The following is a 13,996-nucleotide window of genomic DNA, read 5'->3' on the forward strand; positions in this document are numbered from 1 at the left end:
TTCTTGGAATCGGTGGGTGAGGCCAGAGGCAAATTGTACTGTACAATTTGGACTACACAACAAAAACTAGAGGGTTCTAAACACGCATTCACACATGCACACCTCTCTGTCCTCTGAGAGGCGTTCCAGGACACATTCCAGTGATTGTCAAAGCCCTTGAGACTGATGAGGAGCACGTCCCCAGGCCTGAAGTCCTCAAGCTTGTTAGTTGATGGAGGCACAACAGATGTTCCTTCAATAATTACTCATAGTGATTGTTGGCCAGTCATTGATCAAAGGTATCAATCAAGAACTTCCTTTGGGAGTCTCTCCCACACACCCCACCGGTTGAATCCTGCTCTGGGTTGGTATGGCACAGGCAAATCTTGACCCATTGCCCTCCTCCAACTCAGGAGCAGACCTCAATGGTGGCTTATTCTGAAACCGTCTTCTGGGTAATAATAATACAGTCGAACCTCGGTTTTCAAACATAATCTGTTCTGGGGGACCGTCCGAGTTCCGAAACATCCTTAAACTGAAAACTCAATACGGAAGCCTCAATACAATAGGAAAACTCAAAACAGAAGCTGCCTCAGAAGTTCGACTTCCGAGGCACGTTCGAAAACGGAAGTATTTACTTCTGGGTTTACGGTGTTCGGGTTCCGAAATGTTCATCAACGGAGACGTTAGAAAACCAAGGTTCCACTGTAGTTTTATTATTTATACCCCATCCATCTGGCTGGGTTTCCCTAGTCACTCTGGGCAGCTTACAACATATATTAAAAATGGTATAACATGAGACATTAAAAATTTCCCAATACATACCTAATGAAATCAAACCAAAGACCTCCCTTCCAATTACATTTCCAGCAACAGAGATTATCATTATTGTTTCCTTTGTTCAAAATAAATGGAGTAATATATTGATAGCAGGTTTATAATTTCTCCAACATCATATTGAAGAACACGCCCAGAAACCCACCCCAAACTGATAAAGGCCTATTTCTCCTATATCTTCTGCACTTTATCATATACTCCTTTACACAAAATGCCAATATAATCTTACAGATCTTCAACAATTATCAGAGACAAGGGGAAATTACATCAGGCTGATTAAAGTTTTCAGATATGGGACCATATCAGAGTGGCACAACCAACAAGCAATGCAAAAATGAAAGAGGAAATATTTACACTTTGTTACAAAATGAAGTGGTAAGTAGCGTGTAGATGTTTTAGGCAAGAGGAAATAAACTTTTGATGCATTCTCCGCACAAATTGAGGAGAGATAGAGAAGCAGTCCCACTATGTATCAGCTAGGATCAGTGATCATGAGAATAACAGACGAGGCCAGGAGTAGAAAAGTCGTCCTGGTCCTTTGCTTCATCTTGACTTTCGTTCTTTCTTTTCTTTAACTGGGCTGGCCCAGAATAAGGTGCAGATCCCAGTACAGTTGCTAGCAGTGAATCAGTATCCCCCTAAGCTGGTGGAGCAGGGTGCCAGAAAAAGGAAGGGCGTTTGACTTTTAGGTTCACGTGTATACCCATCCCAATGGGAAGTTGCTCCCTACTGGGCAATTGCTGGTAGAAGACCTGATCCTCTTCATTTGTGTCTGCAAGTTTGCAAGAAATTTCCCTGGCTTTATCACACCTCCCTTAAGAAGAGCTTGCCAAAGACAGTACAGAGTAGTTTCCTGTTACCTCCCTGTTAACCACCTCGTCTGGCAAATTGAGATGATAAATCAGAATACTTTTTTGCCACTCCTACGCCTGATATTTTCACTCTTTATGCAAACTTGTAGGCGGAGTGAGGACAATTCTGATTTGTGCTAGCAGGGTTCAGGGGAACGGCTGTTACTCCACATTGATATATGTGTACATAGCAGCTTTGCACCTCTCCTCTGTTCAGAATGGATAGGAAGGGGGTGCATCCAACTTGATGTGCACACATTTAAGGAGCCTTGTTCGATGTAGGAGAGAGCAAGCCAAAGCAAACAGGAGCCGAGCAGGAAGAATAGTTAAGCACCATTCCCCCACTGCTTTCAACAGGGATTTTGAAAGACGTACTTTATAACCATCCCATTAGGTTTTAAAGATCCGATTCACGTGTGTGGTGTGTACATTAAACAGGATAGATGCAGAAGGTGGTATTCAGGGCCACAGCACTATAAACATTTAATCTGAGCATTGCCAGATGGGATGACCCTCCTGCTCCTCCCCTTGCATGCTGTTCTGGGGTCCCCTCGAGCCAATTTGGGGGCTCTATGGGGGTGGAGAGGAGTGCTTCCACCAATAGGGTTCCTTGGGTGACACCCACCAAAGTATTTGCAGCTAGCCTTTCGATCAGCCCACGAAGAAGAGTGGAATATCTCATTGATGCTGAATAGTAAAGAGGATTTTTAAAATTAAAAAAACCACGATACGATCATCTTTCTTGTCATTGTCCCATACAGAACAACAAAATTGAAAAAAATCTACATAAGACATTCAAAAACCAACAAGCCTGCTATCCCAACCTGGTTAGCCCCCTAAAAACTCTGATACCCCATAATTAAATACAATATACTCCCATAGAGACTCCTTACACTGCGTTTAAAACCAAAATCACATTTGGATAGAAACACTTTCTCAGGCAGCTAGTCCTAGTCTTTATAACCCTGTACCTTCTTCCAGAAGGCAGAAGCTGAAAGAGATCTTTCTGGGGTGCGCACTACCCTGCGCTATCTCTGCAGCTTTCTTATGGCACCTGGAAGCATAGATTTGATCCAAGGTGGGAAGAGTGAACCCAATTATTCTCTCTGCAGTCTTTACAACCCTGGACAGCATTGTTTTCCCCCTGACCGTGCAGCTCCCAAACCACACACACAGACCATAAGTTAATACACTCTCAACAGTACAATGGTAAAATGCCATCAACAGGTCCTTTGAGAGATTGTTTTTCCGGAGGAAAAGAGAGAAGATATATTAAAGCATGTGTGATAAAATGGCAATATTTACCTATCAAGACATGATTGATGACTTTGACCAGTCCTAGCTCCAATGCCACATCCAGAACTTCCCAGTCACCAATGGTACCTAAAGAAAAATACTTTTCACTGGAGTCAGTTCACGTGTGCCATCGAGTGACAAATGCATGCATGAACACGCACATCGTACCCTTTCCTTTCGCTGGATGTGGTTGTGCCAACTTTTCAATCCACCTCTGATCTCCTTTATTAGTGGTTCCATCAGCTGAAGAGTTGCCCTGAAGACAACTTGCACTTCCACAGAATTTGAGAATCTATTCTTCACAAGACCTTGCACAAAAAGGAAGGATATTAAGGGCCTGTCCAGACCGCTGCTATTTTTGGATGGGATTCAATTGCATACTGGCAAAGACAGATTGTGCAATTAAAGTTATTATGGAGCTCTTGCCCAACAAACTTGCTTTTCAAATATTTTGGGGGCTTTTTTGCGATAAGCAAAAGGAAAAGGCACCAGAGTGTTTGGGATAACATTTGCTCGGTGCAACATCTTCCGACCTGCCAGAAAACAGATCAAGACCTAACCAGGTTGTTGGGAAGTGATCTAAGAAGACTGTCCAGATGATGAGGGAGAGGAATTTGAAGGAAGTGGGAGATGCCTTGAAATTTCTGAGATCATCGCCAAGATCAAAGCAGAGTCAGAAACGACAGGCCGCGTCACCTTCCTATAGGACTTCCTGAAGATGCCGGATCAAGCCAAAGACCAAGCAGGGAAGGAGGAATTTGGTTCTGCCAGAAGAAGTGAGAAGGAGTCTGATGAAGAAGAGGCTGAAGGTAAGGAGGAGATGAGTGAAGATGAAGGGATCTGAAGATAATGCAATTGTATAGTGGTGAAAATAGTATGGTACCAAGGTTTTTAGTCCTCAAGAAACTCAAGGAATCATTGGATTTTGAAGAAATACTGGAATTTATCAAATTCAGGCAGGTGAGCTGATTTCACTCTGCCTTTTCAAGCTGTTCCACTGTGTGTGTGTGAGAGAGAGAGAGAGAGAGAAAGAGGAAGGAAGGAAGGAAGGAAGGAAGGAAGGAAGGAAGGAAGGAAGGGAGGGAGGGAGAGGCTGAGGAGGCAGTCTCATTCACACCATCCATTTAAAGCACATGACTTCCCCCAAAGAATCATGGGAGCGGTCAGGAATCCTAGCTTTGGGAGGAATAAACTAAAATCCCCATGATTCTTTGGGGGAACACAAGTATTTTAAAAGTGTGGTGTGAACGTGACGCAGAAAACTTCGCCTTGTTTATTAAGCTTATCGGTTGCTTTTTTAAAACAAGTAACTCAGAGTGACAGAGTGTTGGACAGTGGAACAGACTGCCACAAGAAGTGGTGGACTATCCTTCCTTGGAGTTTTAAAGGCAGAAGTCGGATGACCATCTGTCATGTATGATTTAGCTGAAATTCTTGCATTGCAGGGGGTGGGACTAGATGAACCCTACAATTCTAGGATTCTATGAAACACGTGCAGATCCACCTAAGAGTTTTCCCATCTGGCCAGGAGGGAAAATCCGGCTCTTGGTTTGGTGCAGCTGTGTAGCCTCCAGAAAAAAAAGAAAGAAAAGCTTTTCAAGATATGCAGATAAGCCTTTTCAGTCTTGCAAATCCGGAGGCTGTAAAGGCACAGGAGCAGTTTGCAACCAGACGATGACAACCCTGAGGCGGCAGGGGTCAGAGGCAGCCGCGTGGTCCGCGGACAACTTCCCTCTCGTGTGAAATCCGCTTCTCCCGCTGCGCGCGCGCAGTCCCCGCACAGAGCCAGGCGCGAACTTTTTGGGGGGGGGGGAGGTGGGGGCGAGCAGGAAGGAAGGAAGGAAGGAAACAGGTGTTAACCCTTCCGCAGCTGCGCTCCGTTTAAGAGCCGCCGCCCAAGAGCCGCCGGCCAGTTTTGCCCGGGACTTGGCAAGCGAAGAGCGAGCGCTGCGCCTCCGCGTTGTCTGCGCGCCGCGCGCTCCAGGCTTGCCAAGAGTTAACGCGGGAGAGCCGCGTAAGTAAGGGGGAGGGCGGGGAAGCGCGACAATAATAGGAAACTGCGAAGGGGTGGGCGCCACTTTGCGGGAAAAAAAAAGGGAAAAAGGGAAAGGTTTTTCCATGAGCTCTCCGGCTTTTCTTCTTCTTCTGCAAAGGAGGCGGCCGGCGGGACGCGCGCCATGCGAAGCGCAGCCGCCTCCGGAGAGACCCGCGTCCTGCCCGAGCGAGGTAAGATTTGGGAGAAGGGGACTGGCTGGCTGTGGGTGCTGGGTCTTGGCTGGGTGCACGTGTGAATGTAAGAACGACACGCGTTTGCAAGTGCTCGCGTCAGTGAGCTCTCCAGCGTGCATTCGACGGCAACCCCAGCTTTGCATCTCCGTAATGTGAGGGAATGGACTGGCCTTGTTGGGGGGGGGATGTCGTTCTGTGGAATTGGCTGTGATTTATTTTATTTTTAAATGCAATCCTATGCAGGCTTCCTTGCAAGCGAACCTCATTGTGTTCAGTGAGTCTCGAGGAAAGCATGCGCAGCAACATAGAATGGTAAAGTTGGAAGGGACACCGTGGAATTATATGGGTATCGGGGCTTGGGGAGGGGGCTGGATCTGTTTGCTGTGATCTCGCCAGAAAACCTCAGCCTGCCCCCCTGAATTGCTGGAGAAAGTTAGGAATAAACTGTGTTAATCTGAAGCAGCAAACTCCCCCAGGGATGTTGTGATTTGTGTACTTGGTTCCCTCCTCTCTCAACTTTCTCCATACTTAGTGCCTAGCAGTTGAGCATGCAAAGTCTGGTCCAGTAGGTCCTGGTCTCCTCTGCTGGGAAGTGTTCTGGGTCTGATCTGTATATTTGATTCCCGAAGGCTCCTTGCCACATGCCAGTCAGCGGCTGGTATTGCAGGCAACTGAGAGCGAACTTCCATTTGTTTGGCGACAAGCAAACTTCAGTTGCGGGGGCTAACTTCCACGGGCTGCGATGGCACGTGTTTTCACTGCTGGCAGTGCAGACTCCACTGAGGAGGCGATGCCTGGGATCCATGTGTTATGAAGCAAGGCACAGGAGAGGATCAGAATGAATGAATAAGATGTACTAGAGATATTGGCAGCGCATAAGCCATATCCTGTTATTTAGAGGTATGGGTGCATCGCTGACTTTGATGATGGTGTAGAAGTTGATATGCTGGCCTCGAGAATGGGAAATGTTCATAAGACGGTGATTTCCCCAAGTATATCTGTGCAATTAATATTTTTTTTAATGCACAAAAAATGAGTGGTTTTCAGGAACCAAAGATTCGGCTGCTGAAAGGCTTTCTGTGGAAACCTTTCCCAAGGGAGCTCTGTGGTTAGATTAGAACCCTTGTCTGATGTACTTGGGTATTGAGTTAGAAATGGCAGACTCCAACAAGAAAGTGGTTAGTGGATGGTTTAGTGCAACCGAGGTACTAGAACAACTATTTGTTTCTTTTAAAAGAGGGTGTTCTCCTCCATACCCCCTCCTAGGGGGGACTGCAGGGAGGCAAACTTGAGAACGGACGTCAAAGGAACAGGACATAAATTTACTGGAGGATCCAAGGGACAGGAGCTTTGTTCTCAAGCTACGTGAGTTTAAAGCCTTGCTATGTCTGGGAACAGTAAGCAATTTTCACCCTGTTCGTTTCGTCCGATGCCTTCGGTTTATTTTCCTCTTTGTCATATGTGGGAGCATCTTACTTGCTCGGACCCTTTTGTCAATCGGCAACTCTTGTCCAAAGTCCGCCAGGGCCCCTTCAGCCATCGGCTTCAATCCTATGGGCTCATCGACTCTGAAAAGGGTTTGGTCCTGTTTAAGTCCACGGGACCTGATGACCTTCAGAGCTCTTTCTGTCGTACGGTATCCCTGTGCCTGTCCTACATGTGAGAAGCAGGGACGGTTCAACTCTGCTTGCTGTCGCCTCTCACGACTTACCCATCCTGGGCAAAGTACTAGCTGCATGCGCATCGGTGCGCGTTGTGCGATTAGGAACTCCATGGGAGGCAGCATTACTGGACCGTGCGTGCAACTTGTGGGAACTTAAGTCCTGTTTAGAACTTAAGCAGAATGCGTGGCGGTTTGAAGAAGTTGCAGAAAGTACAGATCCCCTTCCTCTCTTTCATGTGTTCACAGGGCTTATGTAAGAGCCCAATTATCTTCAATTCCTGAATGTGGTGTGTTTCTAGGGATAGCAATCTGGTAGAGGGCTGCATGATTTCTGGGTCTGGAGGTGAGGATCTGCTTGGGTTCCAAGCCTGACTCAGATTCATACTTTTGAAACTTTGGTACGTCACATTTAAATGACACCGTGCCTGTTCAGCCATTGATTCTAGGCTTAAGGTACATGCCATTTGAAATTGATGATTGGGTTTTTGTGTGTGTGTGTGTGTGTGTGTGTGTGTGTGTGTGTGTAACTTAAACTGGTATGTCTTGTAACTCAATGGGAAAGGTCTTGTGTGATCTGGACTTTGTTATGATACTCACCCTTTGAAAAGTCAGTATTATTCAGCCTTGAATGAAGGGTATCCAATGAATAGAGTGAGCTTCACTTTTCCCTTTCATGAAAAGCTTGTAGTGCATTCCTAAGCATATTTTGATTACATATTTTGTGGTTTTATATTTTGAATTTGTTCTGTGAACTGCCCTAATTCCTCTGGGTATAGGACGGAATATGAATTCAATTAATAATAATAATTATTATTATTTCACTGGGATTTACTGGTGTGTTCAGGATTGCAGCCTTAGTGAAGGTTTTAGCTTTATTTCCTCTGTCAAGTTAATTGACTACAATCAATAGTGTGGTCACAACGTTGTGGGTGCCTTCTGTGCTCTGTTAATCCTCAATTCTGTTAATCCTTTTACACTTATTTTCCCCCTCTTGCTAACTTAATTGTAGATCGCAAATCCTGCACAGATACGAGTTGGGCTACTAGAATCCACGGGACACAAATCTCCATATTTCATGCAAGGCAGTAGCCAAAAGCCATTCTTTTCTCTCTTCTCAATTCCCAAACAGAAAGTCCCGGGAGACTTGCATTTTATTTCCTCGCTTTCTGTTAGCTTTACTGATTTTTATTTTTGCTGACACCACACTTTCTTCAGTTGTTGTTTGTGACAGAGGGCAACTTCCCCATTTTTTTGCAAGTTATGCCAGGGATGCGGAAGCGGCGGCCGTCCAGATGTTGCTTGACTACAGCTCACATCAGCCTTGACATTGGGCCATGCCGACTGGGGCTGGAACCTGGGAAGCTGAGTCACGGGTCCACCTATCCCAATATTGTTCACACCAGTGTTTCCCAAACTTGGGTCTCCAGCTGGTTTTGGACTACAACTCCCATCATCCCTAGCTAGCAGAACCAGTGGTCAGAGATGGTGGGAATTGTAGTCCCAAAACAGCTGGAAACCCACGTTTGGGAAACACTGGTCTACACTGACCAGCAGCTCCAGCGATTCAGATGAGTATTTCTGGAGCATACCTGGGGATTGAACTTGAGACGTCTGCATGCAATACACATGTCTCAAATTCAGTCTTTCCCCAGTGGCTGATGAGAATCCAATTGCTTCTGGAGGGGAGCAGGTTCCTCACCCCTGAATTACATCTTCCTTTAAACCTCTCTTACAAAGCTAATTTAGGGTGGGTTCCACTGCAATCCTAAACACACCTCCTTGCTTACCTCTGGGTAGACGTGTGCAGCGGATAAATTATCTGGTTCCTTCTGTTTAATCCTTTCAAAAGTCAAATTTGTTTTATGCATTACCCCCGTGTTTTATGAGACAAGTCAGCAGTTTTAGATTGCAGTCATGTTGAGAGTGAGCCTTTTTTTTTAAAAAAAGGACAGAAGTTTTAACTTTGCTGCTGTGATCTAATTGCAAACGGTATGACTTGGCTTTCGGTGTGGAAATCTGGGCAGCTTTTATATAAAATGAGATAGAGTTTCTCTCGGTCTCATGGCTATAAGCATGAATGTATGAACATGTGTCAAAAACAGAGGATGCCAGTGTGGCTTTTTTTACCCATTGCCTTCCCCTGTGCTACTGAGGTGTTATTTATTGGTTAAATAAACCCAATCTGCCATCAGTTGAAGTGCTAACACCTTTATTCCGTTAGGTGTTATGTCCTGATATAGGTGTAAACAGTTTCATATAAGCTGTTAGCACTTCAGCTGACGCTGGATGAGGTTTAGTTAACTAATAAAATCTGAATAATATACCCCATCGGGTATGTCATTTTACTTGCCAGTGGGCATACTAGCAGCAAACTTGCAGGATTTCATGTTTGGGTTTTCAGAATGTTCACTTTGGACTTGCAACAATAGTATAATAACAATAAAACACTTCTCCTAAATTAACGTCTTTTTGCTTGTGTCTCCTGCTTTTAAGGACTGTGGTTACTGAGGTTACCCAGAAGGAGCTAGACGTTGGAAGCCGCAGACGTTAGGACCTTGAAGCCCGGGGCAGCTGCTGAACTACCTGCTCCACATCGCCTCTTAGTGGCCATCTGGAGAACTGCAACTCAGGCCGGCACCATGGACTCCACCAAGGACCCCCACGTGAAGGCCTTCGGTGGAGTCAGCGACTATCTCAACTATGAGATCATCATAGAACATTACAACTTCACGGGGAAGCTAAATGAAAATGCGGACACCGGGATCAAAGCAAGTTCTGCAGTCTTCATCATCATCTGTTGCTTCATCATCCTGGAGAACATCTTTGTCCTTCTGACCATCTGGAAAACAAAGAAGTTCCACAGGCCTATGTACTATTTCATTGGCAACTTGGCACTCTCTGACTTGCTGGCCGGGGTGGCTTATGTCGCCAACCTCTTACTGTCTGGACACAAGACCTACACCCTCACCCCTGCCCAGTGGTTTCTTAGGGAAGGGAGCATGTTTGTGGCGTTGTCCGCCTCTGTGTTCAGCCTCCTGGCCATCGCCATTGAGAGATACATTACAATGTTGAAGATGAAGCTTCACAACAGCAGCAACAGTTCCCGTTCTTTCCTGTTGATCAGTGCCTGCTGGGTCATCTCTGTGATATTAGGAGGTCTTCCCATTATGGGCTGGAACTGCATCCAACGTCTACAAAGCTGTTCCACCGTGTTGCCCCTCTACCACAAGTATTATATCCTCTTCTGCACCTCGGTGTTCACGGGCCTCTTGTTGTCTATCGTGGTTCTTTACTGCAGGATCTACATCTTGGTAAGGACCAAGAGCCGTCAGCTGACTTTCCGGAAGAACATGGCCAAAGCCACCAGGAGCTCCGAGAAGTCTCTAGCTCTGCTCAAGACGGTGATCATTGTTTTAAGTGTGTTCATTATCTGCTGGGCTCCTTTGTTCATTCTCCTCTTACTGGACGTGCGGTGCAAAGTCCGGACTTGCCCAGTTCTCCTCAAGGCCGAATATTTCTTAGTACTGGCGGTTCTCAACTCGGCCACTAACCCGATCATCTACACGCTAACGAACAAGGAGATGCGGCGAGCTTTTGTCAAGATTATGTCATGCTGCAAATGTCCCACTGCAGACTCTGGGACCAAATTTAAGAGGCCCATCATTGGGGGAATTGAGTTCAGCCGAAGCAGATCCGACAACTCCTCCCACCCGCAGAAAGACGAGGGGGACTCTCCAGAAACTATTGTGTCTTCGGGTAATGTCACCTCGTCATCGTAGGAACTCTCGAATGGAGGAGGCGTGGGCCTGCCGAAGGCCGACGCGTGGAATGGTTCTGATCACTTCTCTCCCGCCAAGATGAGGGAAAGGATAGGCTTGAAGGGGAGTTGTGTGGCACTTGCGAGGGGAGGAGCGGGGACAGATTGTGTGACTTGAAAACATTTCCTCCCTGGAAGTTTGTCGTGTGTCGTTTGGGATTGCAACGAGGCCACTTGGGGTTGCTGGAAGTGTTCGTGCCCTATATAACTCCGAAGACTGAAACCCCTGTTGAATGAGAGTGGGTGGGGGGTGGAAAATACTATTTTCCTCTCCAGAAAAAATGTGAACCTATAAAATAAAGAGCTTATTGGGTTTTTCCTTCTTCTTTTGAGTAACAGCCCTCCCCACCTTACTGAGCAGCGAGGGGAGCCAATCTGCCTGTCGATTCTCTTCTGGGAAATCTAAAGAGAATTTGAGTGTTTTGCTTCAAGGTTGGCCAAAGCGCCACTTGACTTTCAATTAAAAGTTGGTGGGAACTGGGACATGGAGGGCTTCAATGGTTAGTTTGAAGAACACTGCCTCTCACTGCATGCTGCCATTGAATTCCCCTGAATTGAATGGGACTATGCTTGAGTTAGGCTGGGGGTGTCTGGAACGGAAGGGGCCTCATTTGAACCTTGGCATGAAATTGATTTGATAAATGTGCCACTCGATAACAAGGTGCATTTATTGTTAGCAATTTCGATAGCACCTCGGCGCATGAGGGGCCATACAAACTATTGTCTCACTTATTCTTGGAATAATCCTGTCATAGTTTAGGCCGAGCGATGACTCGTGGAGGCATCTGAAGCCTTGAAAGCTGGATAAAGTTTGGAAGAAGCCAATGGTCTGCATTCCACCCCAGATTCTTTTAGATCCCAGAACGTTTGCAATTTTAAAAGGTGTTTATAAGTTTGCCGATGTCCACAGAAAGTATTTGTTGTGTTAATTGAATGTAATTTGCCACAGCATCAATTGCTGGGCTGTGTGTGTGTGTAAATATATATATATATAAAATATATATTTGACCCGAGTTAATTGGGTACACATTCTGTGTGTACATTCTGTGTGTACAGTGTGTAGAGAAGCTAACCAGGGTAGTAGCTGTCCTGTGCTAAGAGTAATAGTTTTCCATTTGTATCAATAATTTGGGACTCGCCTTAAATCTCATGGGACCTGGGCTGGTTCTAAACACATCAAAGAAAAGATTCAGTTAAAAGCGTTGTAAACTTCATAGTGGGAAATCCCGTTGGTGAAAAACGAGACTCCACAGCGCCACCTGGTGTCGCAGTGATATAACTCATATAAAGTCCTTTATCTTTACGAATGTAGCTGAGTCCCTGGTTTAAATTATTTGGTGCCTCTCTCAAGTTCCCCCCCTCCCTCATCTTCTCCAAAAAGAGTGACTGGATGCAAAGGAGGAGAGCAGAGCTGCTGTATTTCAGCTGTGTAGGAAAAGAAATTTCAGGAGGTTGTGCAGATGCAAAAAGCCAGGCCACCTGAAATTACTTTTGTTACACAGCTGTTAAAAAGTCACAGTGACTCTCTTCCTCCTTTGGGAAGGAGGGGCCATAGCTGAGTTACAGAGCTCATGTTTTGTGTGCCGAAAATTCCAAATCTAAACCTTGAAAAGAAATTGGCAATGGGGTGTTCAGTGATGTGGGCCCAGACCGAACGGTTGAAGGTTGTTGTCCGAGAGTGTTACTGTGGTAATTGTGCAGGACTGTTGAATTCAATGCATTAATGTACAAATATTGGTTGAATATATAAGTGGTGTTTTTTTTCTTTCTTAATAAGACTGCTGGCCTTCTAGTATTCCTAGTGCAATTCTTTTTGTAAAAACAAAAATAGAATTTAACTTGATTCTGACTTTGGTTGTACAGTTTGCACATAGCTGCGTTGACCTCTAAATATTAATAAACTGAGGGTTTTGTACAAGTTCTGCCGTGAACATTCCTTCTGTCGCATTTTTCTCTGTACCTATTCTTACAACAGGCTTTTGGACAATTTACAATTTACAATTCACATTATTTCTATGCCCAGGAGAGGCAGGTTAACATTTGTGTGGTAAACAGAACACGTAGATGCAAAAGATCTGTCAAGAGCAGCAAATTCTGTTCAGCGGTTCAACAAGGCAGCATTCAAACCAGGACAGGTAGCAATTGGAGTAATTAAACTCCCTTTCCCCAGCAATACATTTGCAGCAATTAAGATCAACCTAAATACGACAGTGCCAGACCTAGGTCATTCAACATGTCCTGGCCTCAAGCAGGAGGGAAGTGTTTGTGGTTCAAATTAAATCACAAGAAGCAGGCAAACGCTCTCTACAAACTTTCACACTGAAGACATTAAAACTTGGGTGGGGATGGCTGTGAGGTGAATTGTTTCCTTTGCATCTGCAGCAAGAGAGAGTGCCACAGGCCAACGGCACATCGGATGAAGCAGTGGCTTCAGTTCAGCCTGGAGAAATAAGTGAGTGGCAGATTTTGGGAAAGGACAGGGTGGGAGTTTCAGGGACAGCCTCATTGCACACAGAAGGGCGATTTCCGAGCTGCAACCTGTTCGCAATGCGAACGTTTGTTCAACCACGCTTGCAAAAGGCAACACAAGAAAAACGCACAAGTCGAAGAGCTGCTCATTAGCGGGTCTGAGGTAATGAAGGGTAGAAAGCAACCCATTTCAAAGGACGCCCCACTGTTTCTCATGAACACTTCCAATTCTAGTAATTGGGAGGTATTAAAAAAAGGACTACTAAAATCACACATACAACTTTTTGGAATTGAATCTTCAGTATCCCGGTGACTCCAATCCCGACATATTTAAGGAAAATCTTTTGGTCCCCGTTTCCCTATCACAACAGCTCAGTTGCCTGTAGATTTTTGTTCTCTAGCCACGTGGACCTTTCACTTCATTAGACGGGACAGAAGGATATCTTGTGAATACATCAGCACTGAAAGCTGCTAATGAACAAAATCAAAAGAGCAGCCCTTGCCAGCCATCTGAAAGGTTCATTCTTGGGAAGGCTAGCACATGGTTCTGCTGCATGGATATATCAGTGCTCTGGAATAAGAATACGCAAGGAAGCTAGAGGTTAGGCATGATCTCCCTTATACCCCCCCCAGCCCTGTTTTTGTGCTAAGCCAAGGGAAGAAGGGTGCAGACTTGCTTCCTTACAACCAGAGCAACGGCAGACACTTATGTTAATTGCCTGTGCTAGGAGTGGTGGCAAACAGTTTCTTCTTCCGACCTGTGGTGTGTAGGATTGACACCTTGATCAGAATATTCCCCCACCTGATGTTTTCATGCAGAGAGCACTAATATTCAATATCTTGTTTTAATTTTTT

At 45.4% G+C, this 13,996-nt stretch overlaps 1 protein-coding gene across 5 annotated transcripts; it reads left to right on the top strand.

Moving 5' to 3' along the window:
• The first annotated feature begins 3,632 nt into the window (after positions 1–3,632).
• S1PR1 (sphingosine-1-phosphate receptor 1) lies at positions 3,633–12,590 on the top strand. 5 transcript variants are annotated; one of them, XM_081195466.1, is made up of 2 exons: positions 3,633–3,772; positions 9,349–12,590. In XM_081195466.1, exon 2 carries the CDS (start codon positions 9,495–9,497, stop codon positions 10,632–10,634), a length of 1,140 nt encoding a protein of 379 aa, XP_081051592.1. In that variant the 5' UTR covers positions 3,633–3,772; positions 9,349–9,494; the 3' UTR covers positions 10,635–12,590. The 5 variants fall into 5 exon arrangements, with proteins under 5 accessions (XP_081051592.1, XP_081051595.1, XP_081051593.1 ...); XM_081195469.1 differs by lacking the exon at positions 3,633–3,772 and adding an exon at positions 3,902–3,923; XM_081195467.1 differs by lacking the exon at positions 3,633–3,772 and adding an exon at positions 4,558–4,977.
• The last annotated feature ends 1,406 nt before the right edge of the window (positions 12,591–13,996 follow it).

Source organism: Podarcis bocagei, assembly GCF_964188305.1.
Source record: "Podarcis bocagei genome assembly, chromosome: 5".
Lineage (NCBI taxonomy): Eukaryota > Metazoa > Chordata > Lepidosauria > Squamata > Lacertidae > Podarcis > Podarcis bocagei.